Below are 26464 nucleotides of genomic sequence, written 5' to 3'. Positions count from 1 at the left end.
TTAGAGATACATAGAACACATCTGTTCCCACTTCCACATGATACCCCTTGCACAAGTGCCTTCTAAATTTTTCTCCAGACCAGATTTCTCTACTTCATCTTTTGTCATTCCCAAACCCTTGACAATCTTGGTTACGCTCTTCTGAATATGCTCCATTTTACCAGTCGCCCTATTAAAATGTGGTGCACAGAATGGTATGCTTTATAGTCTCCCCAGAGGGACTATTAAGTCCTGCCCTGCCCCCACTCCATGTTCCGAATGGCCCAAGATCACCTTCACACTTTCAGTAGCCATGTTATATTGTTGAGTGGCAGGTTGAACTGTGTCCTTTACAGCTTCCTTTGGAAATTACCCCTATCAAATGTCCTCGTCGATTTGTCCAGCCTGCCTTGGGTTCCTGAGAAAGCTGCTTTTAAGCCTCCCTGATGGCTTTATTGCCTATAGCTCCCGATTACGTAAATCAGCTAAATGTGGGTGCTGCATTATCTACCTGGGTTTTAGGCTGGTCTTTCTTCACAGACACAGTTAACTCATGCTTCTGCTCCCTCCACAACATTCGACCGTGATATTTGGAAATATTTTACTTATCTGTTCTTTCTTCTGTAGCTGAAATTCATCTAGGGCTTCTGGTCACACTCCTCCTTCCAGCATTGCACCTAGTTCCAAGGAGGATTACTGAGCCATGACTGGACTGCAACCAGTCGGAGCTTTTACCAGCCATCTAGGGTTCTGTTACTTGGCCAGGGGTCATGCTTGCAGAGTACACTAGTGCCCCGTTTTTAAAGAGATGTCACCAAAATACCAACAGTGATACCTGATTTAGACTTTCACAGTGAGCTTTGTTTAAAGTTAGGGTACCCTCTCATTCTGTTAATTCCAATTTCTCATCCTCGTGTACAAATTTGTTGAAATGACAGAGGTGTCACATTGTGTTACAGGCATCCAGGGATGAGTTTGCATGTGGCTTCACTTCACCTACAAATAGAGGGAGTCTGAGCACTGACAAAGACACTGGTAATTAAGTCCTTTAAAGATTATACATTGCATGGCTGTGTAGAAATGCACCCTGTACTTCTCTGTATTTTTGAAATACTTCATAATAACAACTATACATAGCATGATCTCTTCTAAAGTTTAATTAAATCTGACTCACACTTGCAGCCACTTTTTTTTTTTTTTTTTTTTTTGCTTAAGTTTCCTTATCTAAGCTTGTTTAAAATGTAGCTTTGGTATACTGGTAAAATAAAGGATAATGAGAAAAACACTGGTTTCCGATCCTATCTGTCTCCAGTCTTGGATAAGACACTTCCCTTTTCTGGGCCCAAGTTTCCTCACCTATAAAACTATCTCTCAAATTGTATGGCTTTCCTTTATTACTTCCAGAGAACCTCTTGTAGTTTCATACATAGTAAAGTATTTCAAGTGGTTTAAAAAAAAAAAGTCACCCTTTGTTAGGCTTCTTACGGTGTTTTGATATAAAATAGAAACTTCACATTTTAGATGACCAAGATCCGTTCCCTAAAATCTATCTTTAAATTAACCCAGTACTTATTTTTAAAAATATTTTTTGACCATTTTTCATGTTGTTAACAAGGACTTGGCTTTTTTCCAGCTTATGGGGCTTTTCAAAATGGACATGGAATCAAGAGGGAAGATTCAAGAGGTTCCCTCATCCCAGAAGGAGCAACAGGATTTCCAGATCAGAGCGGAACTGTTGAAAATGTAAGAACCTAAATATAAGGGATAACCCTAGGGATATGTTAGGTTACAACAGTCTGTTTTGTTTTTTTTTTTTCAGTCTGCCTTTTTATATAAATTAAAGGCTCTCTACTCTCCTGTAGTCGGCCTGGATCTGTAAAAAGCATCCCGTAATTCTTGGATGTTGCAGTGGTTCCTTCCTACCATGGCAGCTGCTACTTGGATATTTAAAACTGCTTATGGGGGTGCCTGGGTTGTTCAGTCGTTGGGCGTCCGCCTTCGGCTCAGGTCATGATCCCGGGGTCCTGGGATCGAGCCCCGCATCGGGCTCCCTGCTCTGCGGGAAGCCTGCTTCTCCCTCTCCCACTCCCCCTGCTTGTGCTCTCTCTCTCTCTGTCAAATAAATAAATAAAATATAAAAAAAAAAAACTTTATGGAGGATAAGGCATTCGTCATTAAGAGTTCTAACTTTGAATACCTCTAATCCTCGTATACTGTAACCTGTTCTAGAGAGGGAAGGTTCAAGTTTAAAATATCTAGTGCACGTTGTCATTTAAATCCCTTCTTGGCAGAGTTAATTCAGCCTTTTATTCTTTTGTAAAAGAGTAATTAACATGGGAGAAAAAAAATTAGGCCTCCAAATTGATGATTTCAGTGTCCCATCATCACTTAATCACAATGTATTCTCTAAAATTTGGGATATGTCTGCCTTGAGACAGAGAAACCTCATTTTATTTAATTTTAATTTTATTTTAAGACAGAGAAAGAGCAAGTGGTGGGGGTGGGGGAGCAGCAGAGGGAGAGAGAGACTTTTTTTTTTTTTAAAAGATTATTTATTTATTTATTTATTTGACAGAGAGAGACACAGCTAGAGAGGGAACACAAACAGGGGGAGTGGGAGAGGGAGAAGCAGGCTCCTGGTCGAGTAGGGAGCCCGATGCGGGGCTCGATCCCAGGACCCTAGGATCATGACCTGAGCCCAAGGCAGATGCTTGACGACTGAGCCACCCAGACGCCCGGAAAGAGACTCTTAAGCAGGCTTTACACCCAGCTCAGAGGCCAATGCGGGGCTTGATCTCACAACCTTGAGATCATGACCTGAGCCGAAGGCAGACGCTTAACCATGTGAGCCACCCAGGCGCCCCGAGAAACTTCATCTTGGACCAATAAAGCCGTGTCATGCTGCTATGTAAAATCACAGAATTATGTAAAATTAGGGTTAGAAGGGTGCATAAAAATAATAAATTCCAACTCAATTTACAAATGAAAACTGGGTTGTGACTTAGGACAACCATACAGGTATGGCAGGCCAGACCGGAACCCGGGTTTTCTGATTCCAGCAATGTTTCTCCTATATCATGGAATTCTTGGTGTGCATCAGAATCACCTGGGCGCTTAATAAAAACAGATGGCTGGGCCTCACCCCCAGAGTTTCTGATTCAGTCTGGGATGGGGCCTGCTAATTTGTATTTCTAAGTTCCAGGTGATGCTGATGCTGCTGGTTGGGAACCACCCCTTGAGAACCCCTGGAATATACTTCCTTGAGCCTTGGGGTAAATAGTAATTTATTCACAAAGGCTCCTATTTTATGTCATTTAGAGTTCTGTCAACAGACACTGTCATAGGTAAGGCAGATAAAGGACAAAGAAGTTAAATGACTTGTTAATAACCACACAGCTAGGGGCGCCTGGGTGGCTCAGTCGTTAAGCGTCTGCCTTCGGCTCAGGTCATGATCCCAGGGTCCTGGGATCGAGCCCCGCATCGGGCTCCCCGCTGGGCCGGAAGCCTGCTTCTCCCTCTGCCACTCCCCCTGCCACTCCCCCTGCTTGTGTTCCCTCTCTCGCTGTGTCTCTCTCTTCAAGTAAATAAATAAAATCTTTAAAAAAAAAATAGTAATCACACAGCTAGCAAGCATTCAGAACCTAAGTGTTTTGCTCCAAGTGAAAGTTCGTTCTTAGTAAATCCTGGTTTAGTAAATGCATATGTCCAGCCCAGTTTAGCTCAACTGTGAAAGAACTGGTTTTTAATAAGGTAAACTCTTTAGATTATTAGTATTCTATTCTTATAAATCCCCAAATAAGTCAGATCTTGTCATGCTTAACAACTGGTATTTTAACAAAAGTCATTAAAAGGAACATCACTGGTTTGTAGAAGCTGTAGTTCTAAAGTATCACTGGATTCTTCATCATATAATTATCTTGTAATATTAGCCCTTTTAAAAAAATACAGATTTCCTGACCTATTATTTGTAGGTTGAATTTTAATTAATAGACTCTGAAAGATTCAAAATAGAAGAGCTTAAAATGTTTGTGCTTCCATATACCTTAGTTAAGTTCCCCCTCCATGTAAAAGCTATCTTTCCTGGAATAGCCACATATGGTTATTTAAATTTTTTACTGCTACTGAAACACAGAACTTAAGGGAATGAAACACATCGCCCATGGCTGTCATCTTGATGAAGACCCGCAGGTAATTTCTAGCAGTACTATTCTGTGCAGTAGCATCAAAGAAAGATTCGGCTCATTTACCTTCCAAGTATGATAGAAAATCTGGATTTAGGCTTAGAATTATCCCGAACAGGACTAATGATACAAGTAGTTATTGAGTGAAAAGCTATGGAAAAGTATAGTACCAATATTGTTTGACAAAGTCCTGTCTTTCTATTGCAGACCCGACAGAATTCTACAAGGGGTAGCGTATCCCAGTATAACCGACTCGACCAGTATGAAATCAGAAGCCTCTTAATGTGTTACCTGTATATAGTAAAAATGATTTCTGAAGGTGAGTTACCAGCATATTAAGCATGGTCTCTACTAGACATCCACCCTCACAGGGTCATGCAACAAATATTTGATCATCACCTGTATGTAAAACACATGCACGTTAGAAACCGATCACTGAAGACTCTGACCTTAAAACGTTCCTCAATTTTTAACTTAAAATAGGTTCACTTGGGTCATACAGGTTTGATTCTTTGAACTATTTTTTTTTTAATTTAAAAGTTGATTTCTAAAATGAAACCGTAGTTTTAAAAGTGCTAAACGTATTTTTTTCCACGCAGAGCTTATAACGCATTAAGTGACCAATGTAAACAGAAGGAAATAATAACCAAAAGTCATATTTAATACTTTAGCTTTTATTTGACCCAGGATTTGGAAAACCAAAAGCAAACAAAAAGACAGGAAGTGTTCTCTGAGGGTTGGGAATGCCGCTGTTATCTTCGTAGTGTGGTGCTGCGTGGTGGTAGGTTGTTTTTCAGCCTCCAGTTTTTTTTTCCCCCTTGGTGTACAGTTGTATTATTTACTAGTATTACCAGTTATTTACATGATAGAATAACCAAAGGGTTTTCATAAACTGCATGTCCTCTGGAAGTAAAATCAGAAGGTTATCTTATTCCCAGATATCACATTAACTTACACAATTCTCTCCCTTTTCTTCCTTTTCTCAGTATTTTCACTAAGAAACATGTATGCAGGAATGAAGAACATAAAAGCACCTGGGTTCTGATTATCGTAATCATTCTCTTTTACTTATTTTCTATTTTTTGCTGTATTTTTAAATATTTTTATATTTAAATATTTTTAAATATTACTTTACATCTTTTTTATAATAATGCAGGATATAAAAACATAAAATAATTTGATAGTTAACTATCAAAGACCTTAAAAATAGCAAGATATGAATAATAAATTCTAGAATGTATTAATAAAACCGTAGAAAAACAACTCTAATCTTTAAATCCTAAGACTGTATAACTTAGGGTAAAAATCAAAGATTATATTGAGACTCTATGATGTACCTCCCTGTTTTGGGAAAGAAATAAATAAAGGGAGATCATTTCTGACCCCAGTGGTATTTCATTCTGAGAGATAATGGATCCGTTAACAACTACAGCCACAGCTCACTGTTTTTCTCTTCCCACAACGTGAAAAGTGGGCAAACATGGAAAGTGACCGCTAATGTGTACGGGGTTTCTTTTTAGGGTGATGAAAATATTCTAAAACTGGGGTGATGGTTTTACAACTCTTGAAAAATACTATAAACTATTGTATCGTGCACTTTTTAAATGGGTTTTATGGCCCATGAATTCTCTCAATAAATTTGTTTAAAAAAAAAAAAAGGCCTAAGAGACACATGAAAAAAAAAAAAAACAACAGAAAAAGAAAAGTAGTTGAATACCACCACAGCCCAGGGAAAGTAAGTTGGGGGCAGGGGGAGGAAAAAAGGGAGGGGGTGGGGAAAGGAGTGGGGGGAGATGCCCAGCTGACTACTTCTCCTCATCTCCACTCCAGTAGAGTGCGTGTGCATGCACACATACACACACACTCTCACACCACATACTGTGATAACCAGGGACAAGCCTCTGGCAGCTTTTTTAAGGTCATGGATAAGACCATAACTGCTTTGTTTCTTGAGAACTTCATAGTCCTGCTCCTCTTGTAAATGTTGACCTTGCTTGCTGAATATTTGGTTTTTGCTCATTAGATTTTTCTTTCTTCTGCTCTTCCTTTTTGATTTTTAAAAGCACATTTTTAATAACCAGTACACAGTCGTGTCACATCTTCTCTTTATCTTTTGTGCATGTAAAGTCGTATTCATTTTTTTCTGAAAAAATCTGCTTCTGGACCTTTCTCAATGGATGTGTTCTAGTTACTTTGTCTTGTCTGGTAAATATTTTAGTCACTCTGTATGCATTTAAATGTTGAACTCTTATAAGTCCACACTCTTCAGGTCCTCTCTTGGCTTTCTTTATTGGTTCATAAACAGTAGCAACTTAATTTCAACAAAAAGATGACAGACCTCTATACTTTTATATAGAAGTACAGGGATTCTACAGAATGAATTTCCTTTTCTATTTGTGGCTATATTTTATTAACTGGCAATAATTCACTGTTTCAAAGTCTTAGTCATTTGCCAAACTTTTTTGTTGTTGTTCTTACTGTCTTGTTTATTATTTCCTGAGAAAGGGAATCAGAGTCAGGGGTAATCAGTTACACAGTCCAAATTGACAGGAAGACTGTCCTCTTGTAAAAGAAAAGCATTTTCCTTGAGAGGATGAGGGAAAGCTACTTTCCCCCCTTTTCTAACACTATCCTAGCTTTTCTCTTTATTGCAGACCCCAAGGTGAAACTTTGGGTGTCACCTTGAGGCTTATCGGCATCATACTCTGTACCTGTAGATTCATTAGCATTCTTCTTCACAGTGGATTGTTTGGTGGAAAGCGTCTGGTTGCTGCAGTCTCTTACAGAAAACCCAGTGTTGCAATGAGCAATACCACTCTTTGATCTTTTCCCACTTGATTTTAAAGTAGAGTCAAAAGGAAATACAGTTTTTAAAGGGGATTTTTCCTTACTCTGTGTAAAAGGGGGAAATGAACTTCCATTATAATCAGGCATATTTTCCTCTGAAGTTTCAGATATGACTTGAATAGTGGGGTTTTCTGTGGTAGAAATACTGGAAAGGCTCCAAGAGAAGTTAATTTGAGTTTCACACTTTTGTGTGGAGGTCTTCTGGGTGAAGATACGTTTCCTTTTTGGCTGGCCATGCTTGTCTTCATGAAGGTTTGAAACATCTTGAAATCCATACCCCCTTTGAGGACCAAGGGTAGATGTTAAAGGAGAACCTGCAGGTGACTTCTCATTGGCACTGCTCTCTCTGGTAGGCTTATTGCTATTAGAAGAAAGCTTCTCACAAGAGATCTCTGGCTCCTCGAAGAGGTCCTGACTGTAAAATGGAATCGAAAACTTTGGACTTTGTTGTCGTTCCTTTTGTCCAGAATTCATCCATTCAGTACTTGATTGTTTTATCAGTTTGTTAGGCAGATGCCCCTGAGATCCTGGGGAAGGCTCCCTGACCGAAAAAACTGGCACAGACCTTTGAGTACAGGGAATGAATTCCTCATCATCGTTATCAGAAAAAGAAGGGGGAAACTGCTGCAGATTCAGGTTTAGTTTTGCAGAAAGCTTTCTATTTTCTTCTCTTAACCTATTCCTTTCTTCAGTAAGCTCAGCAATAAACTTAAGATTTTGTTGTTGGATATCATAAAATTCTTGCTGTAGTGTGTTCCTGTAGGTTTCATTCAGCAAACAGCGGTCACATATTTTTGCATTTAACTGATCTCGCAAGTCATGAATGGTGCTACTGAGGACTTTCTGTTGCTCGGTCAGCTCTTTAATTTTGGCTATGGAGCCCATCCACCTTCCATCTGCCAATCGGTCTTTCCTCAAATTGGCTAATTTTGCCTGTAAACGGTGTAGCTCTTTGTCATGGAGCTCTTTTAGCATTAGCCAGGTTTTCAAAAAATCGTCGGACGACACATCACATACACTAAACTGTAATTTATCTCTTCCTGAAGGTTTCTTACCACCGCCCCTGTCTCCTCCACCCATGTGCCCTGCCTGCATCATGTCTCACCGATTTAGGATTTGGAAACGGTTGAGACAGGCCAGCGGCTTGAAAGCACTACCGCCGTTGCCGAGAAAATGGCGGAGGAGCTGCTGACTAGAACTAAGCCGCGGCTAGGATGAGGCCGTCACCCTCTTTACAGACCTTCTGCGAAGCTGTCTCTGGGCACAAGGCTGGCGCAGGCGTAGTTCAGGGAATGGCAGAAAGTCCCGGTGTTTTGGGCAGAAAGAAGGCACCAGGCTTTTGGCGGGAAGAGCCGGTGCGTGGAAGAGGGAAGATGGCGCCTTCACGCCGCTCTTCAACGAGAGGCCAAGAGGCCGGAAACCCGGTGGCTTCTGGGAGATCTGGGCTTCTCTGAGCAGCAGGGCATTCAAAAGCAGGAGTGGGGGAGACCGGAAGTCCCTGTTCACTTTATTTTTTAAAACAAGTCTAACTTGATGCCATGTTAGCATTTTTATTCTTGAGGATCAGTGTTTGGGAAATTATCAACACTCGTGGCTTTAAAAACAGTTGGAAGTAAAGTCAAAATCCCTACATTTCTCCCTCTCCCACCCCCCCTCCGTATAGCCAACATCGCCTAGTCTTCCATCCCCATCTCGCCCGGGTTGTTAGCTGGGTTGGCAGTTTTGTCATTTACCACTTTTGTGATACCTATAGCGTGTTTACGTTTAAGAGCTACTGGCACCCTTAGCTATATCTGAGTAGCATAAAAAGGGAATGAGAGGGGCACCTCTCTGGCTCAGTGGGTAGAGCATGTGGCAGGATCTCGGAGTTGAGTTCTAGCCCCACTTTGGGTATAGAGATTACTTTAAAATAAGATCTTTTTTAAAAAATTAAATGAAAAAAGAATGGAGAGTTAAGTGGCAGCAGTATTTTTTTCTTTTTTTTTTTTATCTCAGTAAATCACTATGTTGGAAGTAAAGAAGCAAGTCAAAAGAGAAGTATATGTGATAGATTTAAGGGACTTTTATATCTGGAATAGTTCGATATATGCGTGTGGACATTTGGTTAAAAGATAAACAGGCATGTTTTTAAGAGTTTATTTGAGCAAAAATTGATTAGAATCCGGTAGTATCCAGGCTAGCAGACAGAAAGAAGTCCTGAGGAGCTGTACAAAATGAAAGACTTTTAGCGGTAGAAGGGAGTTGGAGCAAGGCAGTTTATACAGGGAAAGAAAGTGGGTTGGTTATTGCAAAGTCACTTTTAAGGGATGCCTGGGCTCTATCAGGCAGATTACATTACTAGTGCTGATCAGATGATTCCTAATTGACTGGTTTAAGATTCCATTCCTGGGAGAGCAGAAACTGTAATTGTCTTGGTTTGGTGATGTGGGGCTTAGCATAAGCAACTCCATTTTCATTCAGCCTGTTGTTTTGTTTTTAAGTCTGTGTGTGTGTGTGTGTGTGTGTGTGTATTTACATAATACCAAGACTTCAGAGTTTATAATGCAAAGGCAAAGAGGAAAAAAACAAAAACTCTTCTTCTAAAGTTTAAAGTTCTCAAACTTTTTGGTTCACAGAGCCCTTTGAGTAGCAGGCAAAGGTACTTGACCCTCCCTTTGGAAAAAGTACGCATAAGCACACCGTGTACACATAAGCACACCGTGTTGCATAAAATTTTAGGAAGTTCATTAAAAACTCCAGGTCTCTTTCCCTTCCTCTGCCCTCAGGGATGCTATCAAGATTAGTATGAGCCATCCAAAGGAATATTTGCAAAGTAAATAAAAATAATTGTTAAAATAATTACAGATAAAGCAGTACATTTGGAATTAATTCAAACAAATACAGTGTGTGTATTGAACAATGAGCTGGGAGAGGATATAGATGAACCACCTGGATGGTTGTTGAAGCTAGGTTATTGGTACTTTGGGTGGGGTGCACTGTGCTGTTTACTTATTTCAAGATCCACCACTTTATTTATTCCATTTTCAGATACTCTCTTAACTTACTGGAATAAAGTATCTCCTCAGGAGCTCATAAACATTCTCATACTTCTAGAGTAAGTTATATTAATTTATTTTCATAAATTTTCTCCTTATTTGGGGGATAAAATATTACCTTTTTTTCCCAACAGCTTATTTGCCAATAACATAGGAAATACTCAACTATTTTGGTAGCATTGAGGCTAGCACACCAGGTTCTTCACACAGATGGAAGAAAGCGTGGAGATGGAATACTTATGATATCAGAGAAATTAGCTAATAATAGACCATTGTTCAGCCCAGCAGCAGTCTTGCTGTGATCTGGAAAACTAGAAGTGGCATCAGCTGTCCAAAAGCATTCATTTGGAGCAGATGCTGGCTTAATGGAGCAGCTTCAATGACTGGAATGTAGAATTTATACTCCTCTGTAGAGCTAATTCTACTGGCGTCAGAAATGCATATATATTTATATATATATATATATCCATTCCAAGGCAGTTGGGGGAAAATCCAGTCTTGTTTCCTAGGTAGAGGTGGGAAGTTGTCCTAGATTGTTTGCTGAGCTATCTGTAATCCTTACTGAAAGCTAAAAGAAAAATTAGAATGAAATCTAAGAAATTTTTAGATAAATAGCACACAGGGGCTCCTGGCTGGCTCAGTCGGTAGAGCATACGACTCTTGATCTCAGGGTCGTGAGTTCAAGCCCCAGGTTGGGCGCAGAGCTTACTTTAAAAATAAATAAATAAATAAAGAGCACGCATAAATGATGTTTTTATGTGCATGTCTTTCAAAACAAAAAGGGGATAATCGGTATGTGCAGTTTTGCAGACAACGTCAGCAAACAAAAATGGCAGTTACGATTTCTAAAAACTATACCGTAATATTTACTAATGAAAATGTATGATGTTGGGGGTTTGCTTCAAAAAAAATACAGGAGGTAGGGAGGGTGGAGGGAGAAGGAGGGCACCTGTTCAGAGTAGAGGATAAACAAGAATGGCCCTAAGCTGATAATCGTTGAAGCTGGTGGGTGCTGGGTACGTGGGAGTTTAGTATGCTATCCTCCCAACTTCTGGATGTGTTTGAGATTTCTGAATAATAGAAGGTATTTTAATGCCATTATAAAAATATAGCAATTGCTCCAATTTTTAGGGCTTAAGAAACTTTTTTTTTTTTAGGTATTAATGGCTAAGCTAGAGATCTTTGCTATGAAACATTATTGAGCACGATGTAGAATCACCATTTGCATTGACAGGCTTTTTAAATGTCGTTGAATTGTATGTGAAGACATGGAGCTTTTTGTTTCTAATGCAGTTGTGGCAAATAAATCTAGAAAGATATGGCAAGCCCACAAGTGGTTATATGTATATGTCCGTATACCAAAACTTATTATTGCAATATGGTTTAAGTAGGCCATTCTTTGTAACACATGAGTTTTCAAATATTACTTGTTAAAATGCAAAGCGTGGCAATATCTTACTAACCATGCTGTTGTTTTTCTTTCTAGAGTGTGTTTGTTTCACTTTAGATATATGGGGAAAAGAAACATAGCAAGGTAATTCCCGTTGCAAGTTCCACTTTTTTCCCTTCCTTCCAACAGGTGGCAGTCTTGATCATGCCATGTAAAACCTAGATTCTTCATTTTGCATTAACCTGAAGTTACCCGTGATTTATTTAACATGTCTCAACTCAAACTGTAAATTAAGCTAGTGTGAACTGACATATTTTTAGGTTTCCCAAAGGGTAGTCGCTAGCCTGCTATGCGGAGCTTCGGTTCTAATCCTAGAACGGGTGCTTGGGGCAAGAAAGGGCCTAGATCCAGGGGAAGGCAGGAAGTCATCAAGAGGGAACAACTGTAAGGTCTGCACTTTTATCAACAACCTGTTAATATTGACTTCAGTTGCTAAGGTAAATAGAAAGCCACAATAGCAGCTGGGACGTGCACTCTCTATTAGCTGTTCTCTTCTTTTTGCCACCTAAGTCTTTTTTAGCATTTTTTTTTTTTAAGATTTTATTTATTTATTTGACAAGAGAGAGACACAGCGAGAGAGGGAACACAAGCAGGGGGAGTGGGAGAGGGAGAAGCAGGCTCCCCGCTGAACAGGGAGCCTGATGCGGGGCTCGATCCCAGGACCCTGGGATCATGACCTGAGTGGAAGGCAGACGCTTAACAACTGAGCCACCCAGGCGCCCCTTGCCACCTAAGTCTTAAAGAAATAAATACTTCAAAACATGTTTGAGGGACCCTAAGGAAAAGATTCTTTATTTCAGTAAGATCTGTTTTTAGGGGGTAGAGTTAAGGAGCTCAAATAAAGTGTCCTTTTTAAAAAATTAAATGCCCATGGCACTTCCAAAAACTGAAGGGGCACTTTGGATGGAGTTTATTGCTGAGTGTCGGGAACATCCTAATAATGGGTAATTCAGGTGACCATGTCTGCTGCCTTTCCCCGTGACTCGGAGTCCGCACGGTGACTACCACTCTGAGCTTTAATCTCTACGATTCTCCCTGTTCTCCCACTCCATTTACTAGAGGATGGACAAACTCTTTTTCTTCCTGAGTTGCCATATGACCCAGCTGTAATTTTTTTTTTTAATGGTATCTTTAAACTGAAGGAAAACAGAAGTTGGCACATCCTAGTAACAGACATGTTCAAAACATGTCTGATCCAGGTTTAACTCCAGGCCAGAAACAGATTAGATAGGCATTCCTTCTTGCACACCCAACCCCAGGAATACTCCGCATCCTCATTTCCACTCTGAGTATCCCTCCCACTATTTTCTGTGACTCTGGCCCTTCCTTCCTTGCCTTTTGAGAAAAGACTGCATCTTATGGAGTGTTGGCCACTTGACTCTGATTTTTTTGAGGAGAAGGAGGGAAGGAAGAAGCTTTTTCTAAATTCCTTAGTTATATTCTCATAGCAAAAGCTCTTTTATTTATTTATTTATTTTAAAGATTTTATTTATTCATTTGACAGAGAGAGAGATAGCGAGAGCAGGAACACAAGTGGGGGAGTGGGAGAGAGAGAGAAGCAGGCTTCCCGCGGAGCAGGGAGCCCAATGCAGGGCTCGATCCCAGGACCCTGGGATCATGACCTGAGCCGAAGGCAGACGCTTAACGACTGAGCCACCCAGGCACCCCGCAAAAGCTCTTTTAAATATACACTAAAACTTCATACAATTTCCAGTGCTGCCTCATTTAAGCCCAGTAATAGTAGATAGAATATTGAACACAGTATACTGTTTATGTGGAAACCTAATCATTTATTAAGTTTGTTTTTTTTTTAAATAACATTGAGATCTGGTACGAAGAGTACTCCATTTCCTAACTTTAAAATTTATTTTAGGGTGCACGATGCCTGGCTGTCAAAGCACTTTGGAATAGACCGAAAATCGCAAACTATGCCAGCTCTTCGAAACAGATCAGGGGTAATGCAGGCCCGACTTCAGCATCTTAGCAGCCTGGAAAGTTCGTTTACACTTAATCACAGTAAGTGAAAATGTGGGTAGTCTACCCATTTGAAACATACATGTAATGCTACGTAACCTTGAAGAAATTCTAGCTTAAATCACCAATACGATTGGAAATGACTTCACATACATGGATGTATTTGCGTATCTCTGTGTTTATTTACAATCCTTTCATCATACAGGAATATCTCATAAAATATGCGTGGATTTTCCAGCGGTTTTTTGGTGATGGTGGTTTTTCTCTTAGTTCAGTATTAAAGAAACCAGTTTTTTCCCACTGAATTGCTGTTGTCATCATATTATTTTACACTGGATATCCTTCATTCCTACTGTTAAACTTCAATGCAAATAATGGCATCTTAATGTAATAGTATCTATAATACTTGTTTTAGTATATATAATATCTGTTCATTCAATGATTTTAAGGGATTACACCTGCTGAGCTGACTGCAGAAATGAAAGAACTGTAAATACTATTTTGACAAAGGTATATTGCACATGTATTGAAGTATTGACAAGGAAAATAGGACAAGGAGAGAAATGTTGACCAGCCAGGGAAAGCTAGAGGGTTATATAAATGGAAGCTATCCTCTGAAAAGCAAATATTAATAAAAAGCCAACGAGAAATCTTTCATTTCCATAAAGTCCTCTGGAGCCAGCCAAACAGGCTTTGTGATAAGGACTAATAATAAAAACAAATGTCTTGAGCAGATGGACCCTGAGCTAATAATAGACTCAAGAACTTCAAAAAAAAAATGGGGCGCCTGGGTGGCTCAGTTGGTTAAGCGACTGCCTTCGGCTCAGGTCATGATCCTGGAGTCCTGGGATCGAGTCCCGCATCGGGCTCCCTGCTCCTTGGGAGCCTGCTTCTCCCTCTCCCACTCCCCGTTTGTGTTCCCTCTCTCGCTGTGTCTTTCTCTGTCAAATAAATAAATAAAATCTTTAAAAAAAAAAAAAATGCAAGTTTTACCCTTCGGCTTTGCTCTTGTCACTTGTAAAAATGTAATGGTCCTACTTCCTTTGGTTGGCCCAGATGTTTGGTTTTTCTTCTGATGTAGAAACAAGTCCCGTAACATTGGCATAATTAGAAACATCTGGCCATAGGGCAACACCATATGTGATGTCGCCTACTGTCTACGATTTCTCATTTTTGCACACCTAGTTTCCTCTGTTCCTAGTTCCATCACCATCATTATCCCCTAGTTACATCGCCCGAGTTCATCCCTGAAATCTTGTCTCCAAAGAAGCGGAGACACCTAATTATGTGTTGCAGAGCTGTTGATACAGAGCTGAAGTAAGAATGAGTGGAATTGATTAACCAGACTCATATTTGATTAAGGAATAAATACAGTGAAGCTCATTAGGTCCGCGGATATTGAGAGCCTCCTTCTTGCCCATCTCTCTCTGAGTCTTTGGGGCGGGGGGGGGCGGGAATCATTCCAAACTGTCACATGATTCTCTGCGTTGGGCAGTTTTAATTTACCTTTTTTTTTTTTTTTTTCTTTAATCTTAGGCTCTGCAACCAGCGAAGCAGACATTTTCCATCAGGCACTTCTTGAAGGCAACACTGCTACTGAAGTTTGCTTAACGGTGCTGGATACCATCTCCTTTTTCACCCAGTGCTTCAAGGTAAAGATGAGAAGTCAGAATCCAGTTGGTGTCATAAAGAAAACATTATACACAAATTAATTAGTTAGAGGAAGCGTAATGCGGTGAAAAAGCCCCAAATGAACAGTCCAGAAACTTGGATAACAGACCTCATTTGGCTACCGTGTGACCTTGGGAATTCGCGGAGACTCCCTTGCCACATCCATAAAGGGAGGGGCTTGGACTCATTTGCTCTTAAGCTTCCTTCTATCTCTGAACTTCTGCTGTTTGATTTTTGTGTGTGTGTTTAAAACCCATTTTCTGTCACACTTTTATTAATCTGGCCAGTAATTTTTAGCTCGAATTAAGATTGAACCGGTGTGCCCAAATACCCTTGGTGATGAGGTATTTTGTCAGGCTTCACGATGCCCAGGCAGGCTGGCTGGCTTCCCTGGCCAGGCGCCTGTTCAGTGCTTTTTCTCAGATGTTTGCCTCTCAACACAAATCGGCATTGCTAGGATTTTAAAAAGAAGAAGGTAAAAGCCATGATCTTGCAGGGTTGTCGGGAGTAAAATGAGATAATAGGAGAGTGCTTTGAAGAGTAAAAATTATGTAACTCACATAATGTAACATTAGCGGGAGAGCTCAAAAGTGAAAAATCTTGCTTGCTTTCCCCTGAGTTACAATCAATTATTTTCTTCCCTCTTTTCTATGTAATGCAGTTAATTGCTTCAGCCCTCCAGGTTTACTTTTTTTTTGAGAGAGTGGGCAGGGGAGGGACAGAGGGAGAGAAAAAGAGAGTCTTAAGCAGAACCCACGCCCAGCATGGAGCCCACTTGGGGTTGGATCTTACAACCCTGAGCTTATGACCTAAGCCGAAGGCAGATGCTTCCCCAACTGAGCCACCCAGGTGTCCCAAAATGTATTTTTTTTCATGTTTTGTAGAGTCAACTTTTAAATAACGACGGCCACAACCCATTAATGAAAAAAGTATTTGATATTCATCTGGCTTTCCTTAAAAATGGACAGTCTGAAGTGTCGCTGAAACATGTTTTTGCCTCACTACGAGCTTTCATCAGTAAGGTAAGGAGGACAGCTTTATAGCTGCGAGTGGGCTCCCTCCGTGGCAGGCAGGTAAGAGGGCAATGCAGGCCCCTGGAATGACATCCACGAACCTCAGGTCACGAAGCTGTTAAGTACGGCTGCAGAACAGCAAAATACACGAAGATGGCCCAACCAAGAACCCCGTGAAGTCCGAACATGCTTTTTATTTCACATCGCCATTCCTTCCCCCTTTCGGCAGGCTCCTATGAAAAGTATCATTTTCAGATTACCAACCTCAACAGTTTTTCTTCTAGTTTGCTTCTTTTTGAAAGTACTCTCATGCCGAGGATATAGAAGTTAATCTGCGTGCTCCCGTATAAGCCCGTGGAAAGCGGAGACCAGGTTGTCTAACCCCAGGGTCTTGTATCATAGCCTGCAAATGGTAGGCACTCAATACGAGTTCGGACGAATGAATTCTGCCTTCCAATGCTAATTGTGTCTGCGGGCTCTAAATGTTCAGGCTGCTTACCTCATCTCAACACAGACCTCAGACCAGGCTTTTAGGAATAAATCTGACTGAAACAGCCAAAATTTATTTCTGGTCTGTTTCTGATAGCTTTTAAACGTAATAAAAAGCATCATAAACCAGGATGGAGTTACAATTACGGAAAGCTACAGTCGAGGCCTCTGCTCTGGTATGAAACTCCAACAAGACAAAGAAATTCAATTAACTGATCTGTGTAGTGGAATAGCTGAGCCTGGAAAACTTTTTTGTCATCATTATTTGTATGGTAGCTTATTGCATTTACTCGATGTAGAACTTGGGTGGATTTGGAGGTTGTTTTTTAATTGCCACTCCTTAATATAATTTTTTTATTATTTTTAAATTTTTTTAAAGATCTTATTTATTTATTTGGGAGAGAGAGAGCACGAGCAGAGGGGCAGAGGGAGAGGGAGAAGCAGACTCCCTGCTGAGCAGGGAGCCCGACATGGGGCTCGATCCCTGGTCCCTGAGATCATGACCCGAGCCTAAGTCAGACACTTAACTGACTGAGCCACCCAGGCACCCCAATATAATTTTCTTAAAAGATTATTTATTTATTTGAGAGAGGAAAGAGCAGAACAAGCAAGAGAAAACACGAGTGGGGGGAGGGGCAGAGGAAGAGGGAGAGACAGGCTCCCCGCTGTTCAGGGAGCCCAATGATGCCGGACTTGATCCCAGGACTCTGGGATTATGACCCGAGCCAAAGGCAGATGCTTAACCCACTGAGCCACCCAGGCGTCCCTCCTTAATATAATTTTTTAATAAAGAAGTATGTGGAGAACTGAATTCAACACAAGCATGATATAAGCAACTAGGGGAAAGAGATTCAGAAATAATTCATCGACCAAACAGTTACCGGGTAGGAACTTACTGGTGTTAGACACTGTGTCAGGGATACAGTCCAGGGGCTTATTGTCCAGTAGAGGGAAACATACACACATATATGCATGCACATCCACAAATACTGCTAGAATAAAAGAAGTCTATACAGGGAACTGAGGGTGGGCAGGAGGAGGGAAATGTTCTAATTTAGCACAAGTTTCTCCGTAGCGGTAGAGATAGAACTTAGTATGGACTGAGCGAGAGATGAGACTGAAGAGGTTAATGGGGACCAGATGATTATATACTCCTCTTAGGAGTTAGACTTCATCTTTGAGCCCTCAGGGAGCATGGAACCAACACAACCAAACCAACCAATACAATTGGATTTGTATTAAGAGCAGATCGGTGCAGGCGGGGAAAAAACTCTGAAAAGTAGTGTGGAAGGTGGATTGGTGGCAATATTAAATAAACGCAGGAAAAAGGCTTACTACAATAAGCTAGATAAGAGATGAGGACCTAAAGTATTAGTGACAGTGACAGTGGAGATGGAGAGTCAAAGGCAGACATAAGACATGGTAAAGAAATTGAATTGATGGGATTTGGTCATCAGTTCGCTGATTGGATGGTGAAGTGTGGTGGGTAATGTGAAATCTAGAGAAAAGACTACATTTGGGGTAAAAGTTAATGAGTTCTGTTTTGTGGACCTGTTGAATTTAAGGTGCCTTTAGGACATCCTGTTAGAGCTGTTAGGATTGGCGGTTGGATATATAGATCTTTGCTCTGGAGAGAGATCTGGGTTAGAAAGCTAGATTTGGAATCATCAACCATCCATCCACCCACCCACCCACCCACCCACCCACCCATCCACCCATCCACCCATCCATCCGTCTGTCCATTCATCCATTCATCCACCCACCCATCCATCCATCCATCCATCCATCCATCCATCCATCCATCCTATATTTATTGAACACCGTTTCTCTGGTACTGTACCAGGTACTACAGATACAATGGTGGGGATACAAAAGAAACATAGTCTCTGCCCTCATGAAACTTCTAGTCTAGTGGGGTTGGGGAAAGAAAATGAACAAGTAAGTAAAATAGTAATTATAAGTTCTAGGAAGGAACCAAGGTGCTAAGATAGAGAATAATGATTTGTAGGAGATACTTTACTTTATTTTTATTTTGTTTTTTTTTATCGAGCATGCGCACAAGTGGGGCGGGGGGAGGGGCAGAGGAAGAGGGAGAGAGAGAATCTTAAGCAGGCTCCATGCCTAGCGCAGAGCCCCATGCGGGGCTCCATCTCACAACCCTGAGATCATGACCCAAGCCCAAATCAAGAATCGGACATTTAACCAACTGAGCCACCCCCCAGGTGCCCCAGAGATACCTTACTTTAGATAGGCTTGTCCCTTTTAAAATGAGACCTGAAATATGCAAAGGGGCCAACTGTTTGAAAAGCTCAAAGAAGAACACTCTAGGGAAAAGGACATGCATATGCAAAGACCCAGAGTTGGGAAAGAACTGAAAACTCTGGGAACTGAAAGGCCCAGTTCAGCTGGAACCTAGTGAACTAGGGAGATCATCAGCATATGAGTGGTAATTGAAGCCATGGGAGTGGTTTAATTTCCCCTGGAGAGTATGTAGAGGAGGAACAAGAAGAGCAGTACATTGGGGAAAAACAACCTAGGAAGGGCTGGAAAAGAAATCTGTAGAGATAAGAGGGGACCAGTCACAGAAGTGGGAAGAAAGGCAAAAAAGAGGGATATCATGGAAGCCAAAGGAGAAAAGAGTTTCAACATTATTATGAGGTTTGGAGTGGTCTAATAAGATAAAGGTGAAAGGGAGTCCATTGGGATTGGCAATTAGGAGGTCGTTGATGATTTTGGCCATTGCCCACTGAGGGAAGTATGGTGGAGTTAGAGGCTAATTAGAGTGGATTAACTACACTACCCCCAGGCCCTCCCTTACACCTTTATTTTCATACTAGAGTATCTTGCCCAGCAAGATTTGGTCTAATCTGGTGAAACTGTTGATGAGCTTTCCCAATTGCTACTCAAAAAGCAGTCATTAAACATTCATTATCTGCCCTGCACCTTGGCACTTGGTGTTAAGGTGATAAAAAGGAGTAGATTCCTGGGACTCCTGGCTGGCTTAGTCAGTAGAGCATGTGACTCTCGATCTCGGAGTCATGAGTTTGAGCCCCACATTGGGTGTAGAGATTACTCTTAAAAAAAAAAAGGGTTCCTGTAACATGGAACTTCCTAGTTAAACTCAAGATTCCCAAGGAATAATTTTGAAAGGGTGGCGCTCTAGCTTCACACTCCCTGAAAAAATCCATCGTGTACACTTGAAGCAACTTACTACTTGCTTGCCTCGGCATGGAAGCATGGGAGATTGTATCCAGCCTATGTTGTATGAACAGTTTATCTTCCACAAAGAAGACTGAATACATTTTCACAGTAATAGCCACTTGGCCGTTTTGACGATTTGCATCACTTTTGTACTCGCTTTCTAATGCCAAAATGCATTTTACTCAACACTGTTTATGAGTAGAAGATTCACGCGCATGTTTGTGGGTGTACACTTCACCTCTACCTCATTTTGTTAAATGATCCACTTTACTTGATGGATAGATTCCCAGTATAATTTTCTCAGCATTTGGGAGCTCATAATGTAAGGAACTGTTTAAATAGAAAGGAAAAGAGTAAGCAATGCAGATTGTCCTTCCCATTTTCAGAGCCCAAACTGACACCCATCAATCATTCATCATCTCAGCCATTCATTAAGTTAATACATATTATCAAGAACCTACCCATCATCTTTTCCAGAGCATCATGAGCTCTTCTCAGATCTGTCGCATTTATAGTCAGTACCGCACATTTTGGTAGTGACCTGTATACGGACTTGAATTGTTCTGTTATTTTTTTTTTAAGCGTTTAATTTATTTGCTTGAGAGAAAGAGCAAGTGAGAGAGACCGAGCGAGCATGAGCGGGGCGGTGGGGCAGGGGAGGCAGGGAAGGGCAGAGGGAGAGGGAGAAGCAGGCTCCTGGCTGAGCAGCCGGACTCGGGCCGATCCCTGAACCCCAGGATCATGACCCAAGCCAAAAGCAGATGCTTAACCGACTGAGCCACCCAGGCACGCCAGCACCCAGTACAGTTTTGAGTGAGAATGTAGTAGGCATTTGATAGTTGATTGATTTTTGTGATTGGGTTTTCAGATACTTATGTTTTTGCTGTTCTTTAGTTTCCCTCAGCCTTTTTCAAGGGAAGGGTGAACATGTGTGCGGCATTTTGCTATGAGGTTTTAAAGTGCTGCACCTCGAAGATTAGCTCAACCAGGAACGAAGCATCTGCACTTTTGTACCTTCTGATGAGAAACAACTTTGAGTATACCAAAAGGAAAACCTTTTTGAGGACACATCTTCAGGTCTGTGAAAATCAAAGCTCCTGTTCTTTTTTTTTTTTAAAAGATTTTATTTATTTATTTGGGAGAAAAAGAAAGAGCATGAGCGGGGGGAAGGGGCAGAGGCAGAGGGAGAAGCAGGCTTCCCGCTGAGCAGGGAGTCCAACGCGGGGCTCGATCCCAGGACCCTGAGATGCATGACCCCAGCAGAAGGCAAGAGCTTCACCAACTGAGCCCCCCCAGGCGCCCCCCCAACCTGGGTTTAAATCCCAGTTCAGCTCCTTACTTACTGTGTGACCCTAGGCAAGGGACTCAGTCTGTCTTCAACTTTTGCCTTATCTGTAAAATGAGGCAGGTATGGTTCACCTTGCTGGGTTACCGTGAGGGCCGAACAGAAAGTGTGTGTGGTGTCAGGCACTGTGCCTGGCATGTGTGTAAGGGACACTTAGTGCGTGGTAGTTGTCATTTAACGTCTACATTTCTTTTGCTTGTTGGATGAAACCACTCTGAGCCAGACCACAGATGGGACTTCTTGACTCCTTAGGCAGCTTTGCCCTCTAGGAAGTCCTTGGTCGTATTTCCGTCGTCTTCGCTGCCACAGTCTGTTCTATTGGTGGTGTTTTATTGGAGCCTGGGTTAGAAACGGGGAAGCAACCATAAGTGGCTTCCTAGAAACATCATCGGGAATGGGAAACTCTGATAGAGGTAGATGCTTCCTATAAAAATCTGCCACGTGGTTACTTAGGGCCAGCATTACCTGTGAGGGCTTCTGCTATGTGCTTTTATGAGGCACCACTTAAAGACCGCCTTCCCCAAAACACTTCGGCAGTAAACGTGCCAGTGTACCTGAAATTCCCCTTTAAGGTCCATTCTTCGGGGTCAGAGCATCCATTCTCTCAAGTCATTTATCGAAATATCACATTAATAAGTGTGAAGACTTAAAACCATCTCTGGCACATAGTAAGTGCTCAATAAAGGGTTAACTAGTATTATAATTAGGATCTCTTTCATTCTCATAACTGCGCTATCAAGTAGGTATTGTTATCCTCCCCATAGGACAAATGAGGACAGTGAGGCACAGGAGGGTGAAATAACTTTCCTAAAGCCCCACAGTGAATAATCGACTCTAGAGCCTGCACTCACAGCTCCCACAAAACCCTGCTTCCCGTGAGCGGGGGTAAAGCCTCCAGCCATCAACAATGGAGAATGAATCACGTAGGCGATCATCCAAGGGAGCTTGAAAGATTCAAACCACTCCCTAAGGCCCTAATGTATCCTGCCATCTGAACTGGAGAGAGCCGAGTCAGAAACCAGGACGGGAGCTGAGGGGCTGCGGTTGGGAGTCCAGCATGCTGAAATCGACTAGTGAAAGGCACTGAGAAACCATCCAAGAGAAATGTCATTTATTCCCAGCTTTGCCATGGTGACCACCTAGCCAGCGGAGACCTGACCACCGTCGTGTCAGTTCATGATCTTGCAAGCTGTTTTAGATCTCGCTGTGCTAGGACTTGTGAACAGTTGTTCGCCACTAACCAAGAAAAGGCTGAATAAACTTTGCAATTGTGACCTTTTGAAGTTGCTCTTTCGCTAGAAGAATTTAAACCCTTCATGTATGAAGAAAACAGATTATGATGGAACGGTGTAGCATTTTTATTTTATTTTAATTTTTTTTAAGATTTTATTTATTTGAGAGAGAGAGAAAGCATGAGTAGGGGGAGTGGTAGAGGGACAAGCAGGGTCCCCGCTGAGCAGGGAGCCCGACGCGGGGCTCGATCCCAGGACCCTGAGATCATGATCTGAGCCGAAGGCAGACGCTCAACTGACTGAGCCACCCAGGTGCCCAGTGCAGCATTTTTAAAAGGAACATTTCAGACAGGTGCTTATGGGCTTCCACAATGATGAAGATAAGCAGCATTTGTTCAAAAGACATTCGAGAAACAGTGTGTGCTTCTTCCCACAGATCATAATCGCGGTGAGCCAGCTGATAGCCGACGTGGCGCTAAGCGGAGGATCGCGATTTCAGGAGTCTCTGTTCATTATCAACAATTTTGCAAACAGTGACAGACCCATGAAGGTATGTTCTCACTGCAAGGAGTAAACTAGAACCACCTTCCATGGCAGAGAAGTTTACACTCCTCTCGTTACACTGTCATTGGATTCACCACTCTTGATGGTGTCGAGTGTATAGGACGTGGGCTTTGTCTTGTACAGGCCTGCGTCTCCAGCACCCAGAACACGGCCTGGTACGTAGTACATCTTCCCAAAATTATCTGACTGGATGGAGGAATGACTATACTGTGTATACATAGTATTACAGCTAATGGGATTGGAATTTTTTTCTGAGCTTGATTTCCAAACTTGCTCAGAAAACAGATGGCTTCTTTTTTATTTTTATTTATTTTTTTATTATTAACATATAATGTATTATTTGTTTCAGGGGTGCAGGTCTGTGATTCATCAGTCTTATGCAATACACAGGGCTCACCACAACACATACCCTCCCCAGTGTCCATCACCCAGCCACTCCATCCCTCTCACCCCCCTCCACTCTAGCAACCTTCTTTTTTGAGAGTTATTACCATTTATGATATTGGTTACTGAAGCACTGGGTTTCAGGAATCCTCTGTTCACTGATTACGGCTTGCCCTAGATGTGGATTGGAAAACCCAAGCCCAGTCCTGTTGTTCTTAGGTACCAGCTGGCTGAGGCTGAGCCCAAGACCCTGACCACCATCCCTCTTTCTTACCTGTACACTCACAACCTATAACATTGTAAAAATGCATTTGTCTTGTTGCACGGAGAACATGTCCTGATCTTCAGTGATGCGTGTGTGCAAGGGAAGACGAATCTTTTGCCAATAGAAGACTTTCCCTCCCGGAGGGATCATCCCCATTCTTGGGAAAGGTCATCCATCCTCCAGGATCATTTAACAATACTGTATAAAAAAAAACTGGAAGGAAAAAAAAAAAAGCTCCCAGTCACAGCATACTTGATGTTTAGGACATGTAGAATCTACGTACTAAAAAAAAAATTATTCCCATAGGAATGTTGCTTAGACTGAAAAAAACAAAAAACAAAACAAAACCAAAAAACCCACTGAGTAGTACCAGCCCTTCTCCAGCTGGGAAAGTTTGCTTTTCAGCCAGTTCTACTGGTTCTCTGCGAGATCAGTATATGTTCCAACTAATCCCATGAGCACAGAAACAATTTATGTCATTTAGGATCTTCTACCCTGAAATTTATTTTTACCAGTTATTACCATTCTTAATTCTATGTTATGTAAAAGTTGGATTAGCATCTTTTTCAAAGTAAATGAGCTCTACTGTGGAAACGAGCTCTACTGTGGCTGACCTTGATAAGAACTCTTTGTCATGACTCATTTCTTAGTTGTATTCCGGTAGGGCTGTCATCACCAATAAACCCTGTGACAACAAGGTGTGCCTTTACCCCAGTAAATAAAATTGCTACTGGGGTATAAGAAGAAACTTTAATCTGAAACTAAGGATGTACTGTATGTTGGCTAATTGAATTTAAATAAAAGTTAAAAAAAAAAAAAGGAACCTTACTGGACATAATTATGATTTTTAAAGGGATCAAGAAAGCACTTTTAAGAACTGTTTCCTCCACATTTGGTTATATTCACATTGGAAAGCTCCCTAACCCCTGTACTTGTCCCTCACTCATCTTCTCCGAATCCTACAGGTAATCGTGATTAGTCCACTGGGGTTAAGAGGAAGGGATAGTACTTTCTTAATAGTGGCTGGGGTAAGAGGACACTGTAACTTAGTGGGTTTGGAGAACAAAACAACACTCCGAGAGAAGCTAGTAAATTCTTTAGAGTGTTCTGTGATTCATAACCTTTTAGTTGTAGAAGTGGAAATGTTTGCAGTATGGTTTTTACCTGAGTGTATATGGTAATTGGTGGATGGGATAGGTATGCTTGTCTGTGTGGGAGAGTGGCTGAGATCACTAGCCCTGGAGCCAGGATGTCTGGGCATAAATCCTGTCCCTACCACTTAACCAACTGTGACACTTAGGCCGAGCTATTTAACTGTGGTGTGCCTCAGTTTTCCCATTGGTTAAATGAATTATAACAGTACCTATTTCATAGGGTTGCTGGAAAAATTAAAACATGTAAGGCACTTAGACCATTGCCTGATACATAGTAAGCTGTCAGTTTTTAGTTACTCTTGTAACTGAAATTACACAATAATGGCAAATAATTCTCGTGGCCATGGAATTTACAGTGGACAAGCTAGAGTTCAGAGCCAGGTAGTCTGGTTCCAGAATCCATGCTTTTATGTATTGTGAGCACACTGCCTTCAGCCTTCAGCCTCTGAAGCCTGAGCCAGTTGGACCTTTTAAAAAGAATTCATTTAAAGCTCTTTAGGGGCGCCTGGGTGTCTCAGTCAGTTAAGTGTCCGGCTCTTGCTCTCAGTTAGGTCTTGATCTCGGGGTCATGAGTTCAAGCCCCATGTTGGGCTCCATGCTGTGCTTGGAGCCTACTTAAAAAAAAAATAAAGCTCTTCAGACATGTAATAGACCAAGAACCAAATACCAAGAACCGTAACCAGGAATATAAATCATGTTATTCCCAGAATTGGATGCCAAGGCTTAGAGGACATTGATAATATTAATGGACACGCCTTTTGTTTGTTTGTTTCGAAATTAGGCAACTGCTTTTCCCACAGAAGTCAAAGACTTGACCAAGAGAATCCGTACCGTTCTTATGGCCACTGCTCAAATGAAGGAGCATGAGAAAGATCCTGAAATGCTCATTGATCTCCAGTATAGCTTGGCCAAGTCCTATGCAAGCACCCCAGAGCTCAGGAAAACCTGGCTCGACAGCATGGCCAAGATTCATATAAAGAATGGAGACTTTTCAGAGGTGACGCCTTCAGACTTTGTTCTAAGCACAATCCTGCAAAAACCCTGGAACACGGGCTGACCGTTCTTTCTTTGTCCTCCTTTTTCAGGCAGCAATGTGTTATGTCCACGTGGCCGCTTTGGTTGCAGAGTTTCTTCATCGAAAAAGTAAGATATTTCTGTTCTTAGAGACAGGGAGGATTTCCATTAGCGCGAGAGTTTTTATGTTTGTAGCTTGATGTCATTGAGCTCCGAAAACTATGTTCACCTTTAGCCCCATTCCGTGTTAAACAGAAGTTGTTATAAAAGAAAACTGGATTATTCATTTTGCCTTCTGCTTCCATTAAGAGTACAAGAATAAGTTAAATAGTACAGGGCCAGGCCTGATGCCCAGTGTTTATTTTTTCAAGACTGTCTCCCTGGAAGATTGCCACCGATTAAATTCTTCTCAGGGCTTATGAGAAGCTCGGGTTAATAGAGATCATTTGTTTTCCTCTCATCTCTCTCAGCTTCACAAATACTGCCCACCAGGGATATCTCTGTAGCCACTTTCACGCACCAATACTTTGGTATTAAAAGGCAGTTAGCACATCAGCAAGATGGCCAAATAAGGTGTCCCTTGTTTGTATACCCTCCCCTCCTACAGTTGGGCATCTATCCGTGGACAAAAGTGCCTCTGTGGGAGCTGTGGGATCCAGCACCGTG

At 41.6% G+C, this 26464-nt stretch overlaps 1 protein-coding gene across 1 annotated transcript in view; it reads left to right on the top strand.

The window, feature by feature from the left end:
- DOCK11 (dedicator of cytokinesis 11) overlaps positions 1–26464 on the top strand; it is a 187270-nt gene that overhangs the window by 122202 nt on the left and 38604 nt on the right. The window contains 12 exon segments of the mRNA XM_081808354.1: positions 939–1014; positions 1613–1722; positions 4368–4479; positions 10035–10101; positions 11529–11576; positions 13366–13508; positions 15003–15118; positions 16022–16159; positions 20735–20917; positions 22854–22967; positions 25566–25781; positions 25870–25927. Of these exon segments, the coding sequence (XP_081664480.1) occupies positions 939–1014; positions 1613–1722; positions 4368–4479; positions 10035–10101; positions 11529–11576; positions 13366–13508; positions 15003–15118; positions 16022–16159; positions 20735–20917; positions 22854–22967; positions 25566–25781; positions 25870–25927 (1381 nt within the window).

Source organism: Leptonychotes weddellii, chromosome X (genome assembly GCF_054177405.1).
Source record: "Leptonychotes weddellii isolate Sample4059 chromosome X, ASM5417740v2, whole genome shotgun sequence".
Classification (NCBI taxonomy): domain Eukaryota; kingdom Metazoa; phylum Chordata; class Mammalia; order Carnivora; family Phocidae; genus Leptonychotes; species Leptonychotes weddellii.
This window is presented reverse-complemented; position numbering and strand designations above follow the sequence as displayed.